The 11,542-nt window shown below is 32.5% G+C and overlaps 1 protein-coding gene and 1 long non-coding RNA gene across 2 annotated transcripts; both read right to left on the bottom strand.

The window, feature by feature from the left end:
* Positions 1-951: 951 nt before the first annotated feature.
* On the bottom strand, positions 952-3,943 carry LOC139505565 (uncharacterized). The gene is made up of 3 exons (XR_011659770.1): positions 3,805-3,943; positions 1,615-1,843; positions 952-1,067 (listed from the first exon to the last, which is right to left on the bottom strand). It is a non-coding gene; the product is annotated as an uncharacterized lncRNA (long non-coding RNA).
* A 1,017-nt stretch (positions 3,944-4,960) lies between these two features.
* Positions 4,961-11,359, bottom strand: LOC139505566 (uncharacterized; the record flags this gene model as incomplete). The annotated part of the gene is given in 4 exon segments (XM_071295079.1): positions 4,961-5,231; positions 10,432-10,583; positions 10,853-11,021; positions 11,311-11,359. Coding segments are annotated over 4 exon segments (641 nt in total), but the record flags the coding sequence as incomplete, so codon positions are not given.
* Between the last annotated feature and the right edge of the window lie 183 nt (positions 11,360-11,542).

The raw sequence follows: 11,542 nt of genomic DNA, 5'->3' as shown, positions 1-11,542 counted from the left end.
TAAATATAAAGCCATATGACCTTTTACATTAGGTCTAGTGACTAGTACCTTGACAAATGACAACCAGATGTGACCTTGAGAAAACCGGAAGTAGCCATTTTTGCACTTTTTTCATGGAAAAATGCTCGGAATCCGTATATTTTGTAAGTATATACATAAACTTATCACTACAGACAAGAAGTGACTTTTGATCAACCGGAAGTGGCCAATTATATCCTGTTTTACAGAAAGAGTATGTAGAAACTATATTTTTTTTTAAAATCAGTGTGACAGAAGCTATCATGAGACAGGAATAGACATTCATTTCACCGAAAGTATATTTTTATCACCCCCATTTCACTCAGAAGTATATAGAAACCATTTTTTATTGCAATAGTATGAAAACAAGAATGTATACCTAGTACACGGATGCTCCATCCGCACTATCCTTTTCTTTTTTCAATGGACCGTGAAAACGTGAAAAATTCTAATTTGGTATTAGAATTATAAAGATCATATCATAGGGAACTTGTGTACTAAGTTTCAAGTAGATTGGACTTCAACTTCATCAAAAACTACCTCGACCAAAAACTTTAACCTGTAGCGCGACAGACGAACGGAATAACGAACGGACGTACGGACGTACGGACGAACGAATGGACAATCGGACGAACAGACGGACGCACCGACCAGAAAACATAATGCCCATAAATGGGGTATAAAAATATGATTTAAACTTCAATCAGCTTTTTTTCACTAACTTTAAAAATTGATGTGAAAAGGCCTTCAGTTGTTCTCTTAACAATTGGTTTTTAATTTTGAATAGGTTTGTTCGGAGGTAAAGCGTATTCGTTTAAGTTAAAGAAAACAGGATGTGCACTGTTGCAGATCTAACATCGATATCTTCAGAGTCATCAACACGAATGCTGTAAAGAGAATTTTTTTGTTGCTTTTCATTCATAAAGAATTAACTTACCAAGAGTATCATTGTTATCTGCCTGAATTTTCTCTCCGAGATGAAGTATTACATCCTGATCTTTTATGACTTGGGGTATGAAGACATTTTTCTGAGAGAGTCTGGTCGTAGCCTTAAAATTATAACAAAGAAATACAATTCAATTCAAACAATTTGAATTAACAAACAGATATCTATTATCCGAAAAATGAAATCAAAATGTTATTGAAGTCCCAAAGTTAATTTGGTAATTTTTCCATAACAAAATCAGGGAGAAGACTGATGATGAATGTAGGGGCGTGTCAATAAGAGGAAAATCCATTGATTATCTAACAAATTGAATTATAGCAGCTTTTATTGTGATAGAGCTGTCCAAAGAGCTACTATCGAAACCGTATTTACCATCAAAGACATTCAAATAACGGTCCGTCCAGATGTCTAACGTCCTACTTAGCAACTCTATATGATATAACTCGGATGGTTATACAAATACTTTTATTTGCTTTCTTGAAACAGATAACTAAGAAATAGCCCATGACGCTAAAAACTTTATAAGTTTATTTATATTCATTGAATCAATTGATAAAACAAATGTTGCTGTGAAAACAAGTTACACGCTCTTTATCTACAGTTAAGCACGTTCTTTGAAAACAAAATTGTTACAAATGATTACTACATACGTCTTTTAGTGTTCTCCTGCAACTTTCAAATTCCTCTTTGGATAATCTTCCACTATGTGTATTTTGTAGTTTCTTTCTATAAACCTCTACTCTGATCAAATCTGATATTAAATCAATATCACTTTCTTTTGGAAGGACTAATTCACATTTTGTGGAAGGTAAGTATCCCTTAAGTCCAAGATAACATTCATAAGTATTTCCATGTCATCTTTTATGTCCTGGAAACAACCTGAAAAATAAAAAATAAAAAATATACTGAACTCCTGGAGAGAACAAAGGGTTTCACATGTGGAGCAGGATTCGCTTAACCTCCCAGAACACCTGAGATCACCTTCTTAGTTTTCGATAGAGGTTCCTGTTGTTTAGTTTTCTATGTTGTGGATTGTGTACTATTGTTTATCTATTGGTCTTCTTCGTTTTTAGCCGCCATGTAATTGTCTGTGTATGTTCGACTTATGAGTTTGAATGTCCTTATTGTATATTTCGACCTCTTTCTCGAAACGGAAAATCCATGAATAAATGACAAAATTATAAGCTTAAAACATCAACCAATGGAAAACAGCTATTATTCCTGACTGGGTACAGGCATTTACATATGTAGAAAATGGTGGATTAAACATGGTGTTAGGTAACATCTCTCACTTCGCATGAAAGTCACATAAACTGACAAAAGGAATGTTAATATGATAGATTTGATAAATTGCAATTTAATAAAATATTTCTTCGGAAAACCTTGCACAAAAATAGTACTTAGCTGGTACAATATTACTGTGGACACACAACATAGCTTCGGCATAATTGATTATGATTGAATTAAACGTAAAATGCCATGTTTTGTCAAAGTCAACCCGCACAACTAAACATAAGCTAGAATAACATCAGTTAAACCAGATGAAAATATAAAGCTGTTATTAAAACAGTTATTAAAACAAATATTCTCGTACTGATCTTTTTTTATTTTTTCAATGTTCTTATGTTGTGCTGTTACACCACTGTTCATGGTTAAGGAGGAGTTAGCTACCAAAGACGTGTAAATATGTCATATATTTTAGGAGCCTGTCCCAACCGAGAAATTGATACTTAGTAGAGGGGCGAAATATACCAGAGGGACAGTCAAACTCATAAATAGAATATCAACTGATAACGTCATGGCTAAAAATGAACAGACAAACAGCCAAATAATAATACAAAAGACTAAGCATAGAAAACTAAAGACTAAGCAACAAAAAGCCCAACAAAACCTGGGGGAGGGGCGAGATCTCAGGTGCTCCGGAAGGGTAGCAGATCCTGCTCCACATGTGGAAATATTGTCGTTGGTCATTGTCTGTTATAAATCTTTTCGTAAATTGTTATCAGCTTAGCCGTACCTTTTAGTGTCAGGGCCGACTATTTGTTGGTGTTGCAGGCTACTAGTATTTATATAATTTCATAAATTTACACAATTTAAAATCTAGTAGATACACGAAATTGTCTCATGGGAAATCCTACCATATTTTCTTATTTTTATACTTAGCTGGTTTACCGCATCTATTGCTGTGTTTATAATTCAGAAAATCATATCGTCAAAAAGAGTTTACATTTTGTTTGAAACCCGCCATCATCTCCTACAGTACATAGGAAAGGGAAATCCAATCACATAGTTGTTTATGTTATCACAGATAAAGAACCTTATAGTGTGTTATACTGCTGAATAACTATATTACAAAGGTGTTCTATTTATCTGGGTTTGCAAAATGTTGCCCATAAAAAATGAACTGCAATCAAAAGGGGATTTAGGAATACTTGGAAACTTCCACAAAATGTGGTGTTGATCACTTTTGGACATCGCAAATTTCCTCAGTACTATTAAAATATTTACAAACCTTGTTTTCAAACTTAACCATATTCAGGTGCATCAATATTTTTCTGTTGATTTACACTTAACAGATGTGAAAACAACACCTAATAAACCTCATTGTCTGATATTACCTATGTATGGAAGGTTCATAGCTTAAAATCCAAAAGCCAAGGATGTAAAAGAACCGTAACTATTGAAGAGCTTTCTGACAAAATATTATAGATAATTGTAATCCGTTTTGTAATAAAACATGAATTTTTCGTGCAAGCGCACATATGGTACATACAAACATTTAGAATCGCATTCAATAAAACATGTTACTCATTTGTATAAGACAGTGTATGTCAACATACTTATTATTTTGCTAGATTTAGATGAAAGAAAAACTGGTTGAGATATAAACTTTTCCACTTCAGACTGGGTATATTCCTTTTTAAACATGTTCTTAACAGCAGAAAATGTAGTGGTATGCACAATTTTAAAAAGTTGCTGAAAATAGTCTTCTTCATCTTCTCGGAGTATGTCTGAAAAAAAATCATAGTGCATAAAAACATCAAACTAATAATTAAGTTTGAATAGTTTTTGTGTAAGAAGCACACATTTTATGACATTCCGTGTAGCGTGACTGCCAAAGCGTACCGTGCGAACGCCTTACTACAGGGAAATTATATGTTGCTGAGATAGCTGACAGGAAGTTGAAAATTGGAAAGTTAAAACTTTTACTTTTGTCATCGAAATTATTCTGTCAACAGTATTGATATCGGTGAAACTATCATGATATGTGTTTAGGTGAACGTATCTCAGCACAATGATCTTATCGCAAAAATATAACCGATGAACCTGGATTATTGCGTTCAGATTAGCCCTATTATACGGACATTTACAGCATACTTTTGAAATAATACATGCATTTGATTTGCTACATGTAGTATTTAAGATAAGTTATTTAGGTATCAGACCCCCAGTTCACTAACTACAATAGAAAAACATATGTTAAACTGACCTTCAGAAGTGTTTTTAGTGTCTTTCATTCTGTCACATCTTTGATACAAGCAAACAGAGGATATGTCAAAGTACGGGAAACATCGGCAAGACCAATTCGTCAGAATTAAAGCTAATTATATAGCAAAATATTGGTTGCATTTGACTTGACATATATGCATTTTTCAAACGTAAGAAATCAACGAAAGATAACGACTTCTGTGTTGTTTAATTATTCGATGATTTGTAAATACTTGCATATATTTTTTTATTTATTTTTTATTTCATAAAACTCCTCAAAGATCCGTAGGCTATCGGTTTGTGAGATCAATAACCGTATGTTATCATAATATCAGTTTAACATGTTTAATTGGTGTTAACTAGATACTTTTTAAAGGTATTGTATTGAACTGAATAAATAATATTCACGCACTCTAAGATAAAATAGTAACATATGTTATAAATTTTCTCAAATAATTGATATATTAACACGTATATAAGATATTAAAGAACATACCTCTAGTAATTATATAAATTTCTTTACTTGGGAGACTCTTGATATCACCTTGTGCAATGGTTACTATCTTAAATTTATACTTAGTAGATGGCAAAGTATCTAAAATACTATACTGGTTTTGATCTGCCGGTGTAAGTATTTCTTCACAAGTCTCCCAATCATCTGTTGTGAATTGCAGCAAATAATGTTTTGTTTTGAAAAATATCTCTTTCTCTTTTGCCCAAGAGATATTTATGACTGTATCGACGATTTCAATATGGTCAAACTGTGGTGGAATTGGATCTTAAAAAATAAGAAAAGCTGAAAATTATTACATTTGTCACCCAATTTAGTCAATATAATGAAATTACGAGGTGAAAGGTTTTCCTAGCTGTAAAACCATGTTCAATCCAACATTTTCTACATAAGAAAATGCATGTTCCAAGTCAGGAATATGACATGTTATCCATTCGTCTGACGTGATTGAGCTTTTGATTTTGCAATTTTGTTATGGACTTTCCATTTTGGATTTCCCTCAGAGTTAGGAATTTTTAATTTTTTTTCTTATATGAAAAAAGGTGTGATTTGGCTGTTTTAAAATTAAGAAAGTGGTTTCACTTTGCAATATTAAAAAACGACTAAATTTGCATTAGAACCTACTGCTTATTCTAAAATGTATATTATTATGCAAAATATAATGAGATAGTTTTTGTCAAAAACTGTCAAAATCAAAAAGACAAATAATAGTTCACGAGAAACAACATAGAAAATTAAGACTGACCAACACGAACTGCGTCAAAAACCAGGGATGATCTCAGGTGCTACGGAAGGGTAAGCAGATATTGCTCCTTATTAGCACATGTCGTGTTGCTTATGTTATAACAAACCCGGTAAATAGTCGTATTCGGTAGTCACATTCATGAAAAGGGAAGGGGATTGTAGTTACGACGTAAGAAACATAACCAATATCATCTGTGAAACGGTTATTCCATAACGGTCAACCAACTCGTGATGGCATCCGTAACATTTACGAAGGGGTTATTTCAATCTCTCCATTTGACACTCTTGGTATAATAGGTTCCTTGTGAGCAGCAACCCTCTATCAAGGAAATCATGATAGAAAATGCAAGCGCATAAATATCGTATCAATTGGAAAATGTATGCTCCGTATGCAGGTGCTGCTTGAAGGTTGCTACATAGAAATGGAAAGTTCACAATTGGGAAGCTGAAATCATCTCGTTTGTCGTAAAATTTTGTTTTCAACCGACCCTCATTGTCATTCAAGATTTGAGGTAGACTTAACTGTGTCTGTTGTATCCTTTATCTCTAGTTCGATTGTATAGATGCGTTCAACGTAGTCACCAAATGTTGAATTATTTAAGTTAAAGGATAGTAATAACTTCTTATTTTTCATCGTAAGAAGTAGGAAGTCTGCGTCATAAAAATAAAAAAACAAGTCGGCAAAAAAATGAGCACTTTTGGTTCCCATCGGAATGCCGACAGTCTGTAGAAAAGTCAAATGTTTGAAAACTAAATTGTATGTACTCTTACGATCTTTGATATCCACATCTGATTCACGCCAACCCTAGAATATGCAGTTTCCGATAATTTTAAAGCCCAGCTATGACTGCTGATAAAATAGATGTTAATAATTTAGAAAGATATTTCATGGAGCACTTGGAAGACACTTGTGTTGTTTATGTATCGAATACAGTGATGAAAGATCAAGTTCTGCATCATTGGTTGAAATTCCAAAGGAACAAAGAATAGACCTATGATTATCCAGGATTGTTCTTTTGTAAGTGTCGTGAGAATAATGTCGTTTTTTTTTAAAGTGAATTATCAATACCTAATTCATTTATCAAGCAGTTTATGCAATGAGAATTATACACATAAACGCTGTTGTTTGGGGCTTTATCTGCGGAAACAACAACATATTTGTCACGGAGGTAGGACTAGTGTTGTGCAACGTTTGTGTCTTTTATGATCAACATAGCATGGGTATTGATAGACCGACGGGTGCGGGAGTGTCTTGCTACATTAAAGACCCATTGTTGGTCTTCGGCTGTTGTCTGCTTATGGTCGGGTTGATGTTGTTTTGACACATTCCCTATTTCCTTTCTCAATTTTAGTTTACTATTCATTTTCTGTATTAACGACCTCACATCCTTATTCCATTTGTCTTCTTTCTCGCTTTTAGAAAATTACTTAGCATAATCCTCGACTGAATCCGTCAATATTTTGAAGTTCTATTTACAATTGATTTATTTAGGCTAACGACACATTGGACTCTCAGATAACACATTTCACAGGGAAGTGTTATTGCCAATATTGACGAAACCGGTAATCACGTGGCCAGCCTGATTATATGTGAATTTGGAACTAGCACAGGTGCAATCAAACGTCTACAAATCAATTATAAGCTCCAGAATTGAGACAGATACCTATATAATATTTGGTGTAAACAACACAAAGTATAGATCTTAGAGTACCCGCAGTTACAGAAAGCTATTAAAAAGTCAATTACAACTAATAGATAATTTCTACGAATAAAATATAGGTATTTAAAAAAATATAGGACCATGAATGTATAGATGTGTATTGCAAAAATATTGAGTTGGATTTAATTTCATTGATAAACAATGCATATATCTACTAAGGACATGAAGGATGTTAAATCGGTGATAATTGATAATCTAGTATTTGTCTTATTTTTAGCTCGGCAAATATCCACAAATCCATAATGGACGTCGTATCCTGTTCAGTTTGTTCTTGGATTAGCAAGTAGTCACAGACATAAATACAATAATTAATAAATGAACTAATCAAGTATTAGAAATAAGTAATAATATCAATAATTAAAACAGAAAACATTTGGTATTTGTAAAGAAAAACACATTTATAACGTTATAATTTTGCGGTAACTGGCCATTTATTGAAGAACACAAAAAGGTGTCACGAATTATTTGTATTAGAAAATATTGTTTTTAAATAATTTCCGTGGTAATATTTGATCTGTTATGAACAAAAAAAAAAAGATAAAATGCAAAGTTTAATTTTATCAATTACGCATTTTATCATCAAAATGGTTGATTTACCCATGTACTTTTTTTTATATATGATTTAACATGAATTTTCATTTCATTCAATACCTTTGGATATTTTATTCGGCATGTTGAACATGCCGGAATTTCCGGTCTTAAAGATCACAAAAAATATAATTTGGGGACAAATATACACATGATGCTTTTGATCACTTTTGTCTTTTATCGAACTAAGTGTATTTGGGTTAGGCAATTGTGGTTCCAAGTTTTCACCTACATACATCCAACTTGATAGATTGAACATTATATGTGTTGAAAAAGGGCTGATTTGTTGGTGGATATCTTCAATAGACCTACCCTTTTGAGCTAAAACAAGATGTTGTCATGCTTCATTTACCTTCCCTGATATATTTGATACATTAGAATCAAGAATCGTTCGATTAATTGCTTAATGGTTTCGTTATTCACATTCATCTTAAGGAGATGCAGTATGATTGGCTATACATAGACAGCTTTCTAACAAGGAAAAGTTTTAAAGAATAAGGACATACATTTCAAGAAGAAGTACACATTTTTAAGCATCCACACAGTAGGAGTACCAAACCCTGCAATAACATAAGGAGATGGGATTTTATTGCAAATTAGACAACAATCAACCAATATTTAAAAAACTATTAGACATGTCTTTCACAATCATGTCTTATCTGTTGTAATTTTATAGGCTTTGTTAAAATAAAAAATGCCATCCATGCATCTCATGCTATTTGTTTATCTACCCGCGATAACTAATCCGGTGTCGCTATAACTCAAAGCATGGCAGACACTCAGTGTATATGACTTGTCTAGTCCTCAAGTAAAAGAAAGTTCATGAAAGGAAACGTATATATGAAGGAAATGCAGTCCCAAATGAACTTTTATTAGAGCTGCATTTGTTACATCAAAACATGACAGTCACTACTACGGCCATGTCAAAGGTATTCATTCTTTTGGTCCGGATTGATAATAGACAAACGAGTTGAATATTAATATTACCTTACGCACATGGTTTAAATACTTATATAGTCTTAAACATTTATTCACAAGTTTTAGTAAAGGCTAATAGTCACTTTTTGTAAACTTACTGCATATACATATTTTTTGTTTAGTGAAATTCAAAACACATCGACTGAGTCATGTGAGTTGGAAAATTTCAGAACTGTACAGCCCTTGTATGGTGTAAACTTCCCAAAAACATGTATTGTGTAATGGTGTAATGGTGTAAGGTGTATGGTGTAATGGTGTAATGGTGTATGGTGTATGGGGAATGGTGTAATGGTGTTTTAGGAATGGTGTGATTGTGTAACGTGCGATCGAGAATGGTGTGAATGATGATGTACGACATTTCATTGGTTGAAAACGAAGATCTTTTTATTTTATTTTTTCGAATTGTAAACATAAACAATAATAATAATCTTAATATTTGAAATTTAATTGCATTTCGGATCGTGTAGAAAAAATGGGGAAATGTGCATGGTGTAATGTGTAAGGTGTATGGTGCAAAGATGTAACGTGTATTGTGTAATGATGTATGGTGTATGGTGTAATGGTGTATGGTGTAATGGTCTATGGTGTTAGTGGGAAGTTTACACCATAGAAGGACTGTAAGATGAAGCTGCATGCATGTCATCGTCAAGAAAGGAAAAATTAACACTAGGACACAAAAACAATCCTTTCTGTCCAATACGTTTCTGTAAAGATTTCTGTTTAACTGAAAAACTTAAATCCAGGAAAGGCAGTTACGGTTATGCTGCATGGTACATATTGCTTTTTTTTTTTAAAGTAAGTTCATTTGTGTATATTAAGCCGGTATATCTAGACAAATAGTGATTATTTTCCAAACTTAACATGCATCATCACTTACTAGGACTTGTTCGATAGCACTGCTGTAGGTTCAAGAAGGTATGAACGCTCAGTACTGACATTATTCATAAAATTTCTAACATTAATGAGAAACAAAGGTTACAGTTCCCATGACATAAGCTAAGCTTACCTTCGATAAATTAGGATATTCTTTTATAATCTCAAGGAATAAATAAAATCTAGTGTCTTTACGTGTTTTTACGTTCCTTGCTTTCAAATGTTTTACATTCTTGATTAAGTCAAATCCAGAAAAATGCTTTTGAAGCACACAATATTTAAATTCTTGTTTAATTTTTCATGAAATATATGACTTATACAACAGTAGTCTCATTTGCTATTTTCATAGCTTTTATCGATGTTTTCTCTAGGAAAATTGTTTTTTCTGTAAGGACATGTCTAGTATCATTATTTAAAAATTTGTTGGACTCATCATCTTTCTTGATATCATTTTTAAAGTTATCCACTTATCATTGTGTTAATGGCCGTTTAGTTAGCCGATGTTCCGTGTTATGAAATTCAAATATGAACTGAAACAAAAATCTACGTATAAAAAAACTTACCGTCTAAAGCCTTGAAAATAAATCCTTCAATTGATACCAAAAATCTTCCGAATTTGCCAGTCTTAATTGTTTCTTCAAGTATGTTTCGTAATTTTTCTACGTTATGACATCCTTGGGAAATGAGAATAAATACTGCATAAAAAGACCCGCGGCTGAAATAAGCAAAATGTCTTGATTAGAAAAAAACAACCTTTCTTATGTTTTGCTAATTAATGAAATCAATTGCATTAATGCAATCCACAATTCGCCAAACGGTTTACGCAGTTGAATCCACTAAACATTGAGATACATACTGTAATGAATCTTGAATATATAAGTTTACCCAACAAAAGTGTTACGATAAACAGATACGTGAAGTCTATTGGTTGAATGACTAATGACATATTGATAAACAGACTGTAGTAAATATAATAAAACAAACCTAAATTCTATATCTGCAACTACTTGATTCCCAGGACAATCAGTGAATGCAGTTTTTGCTGCATCTTCGATACCTTTTTTTAGCACATTGTAAATATCACTTGACTGATTGTGTAAAGCATCCTCATGGACTGGACCATACAGTTGTATTTTAACAAGATAGCGACGAGCTATAATAAATCAATATGTCAGATGTATTGTTTTAGCATTACAATATGATCATCGTTTATGGATCTATCCCATTTTCATCTATACAAAAATATTTGCATATTTATTAATCAGTAAACATTCACATAAAAAAAACTAAATTTGTAAATTTTACGGAGCAAAAAAAAATAAATAAAGGCAAAACAGTAGTATACCGTTTAATTCATAAATCGATTGAGAAAAAATACCAATCCGGGTTACAAACTAAAACTGAGGGAAACATCAAATATAAGAGGAGAACTACGACCCAACAAGCCTGTCGTGATATCTTTGTTTTTGAACTGAAGTTGCTGTTGTTCATTAATTTTGATAGCTTGTCAGAAATTCATACATTCATCAAATTTAATATGAAACAAATATTATTTTGTTTTATTTGTTACATAATAAAAATACAATGGAAATCTGAAATAAAGTTAAAATAAGGCGGATTGAAGTACATGTAGCACCTTTAGCTTTGAACAACTACCAAAATATATACCGCATA

This window comes from Mytilus edulis, unplaced genomic scaffold, assembly GCF_963676685.1.
Source record: "Mytilus edulis unplaced genomic scaffold, xbMytEdul2.2 SCAFFOLD_990, whole genome shotgun sequence".
Classification (NCBI taxonomy): domain Eukaryota; kingdom Metazoa; phylum Mollusca; class Bivalvia; order Mytilida; family Mytilidae; genus Mytilus; species Mytilus edulis.
The sequence above is the reverse complement of the archived record's forward strand: the minus strand, read 5'-3'. Positions and strand labels throughout refer to the sequence as shown.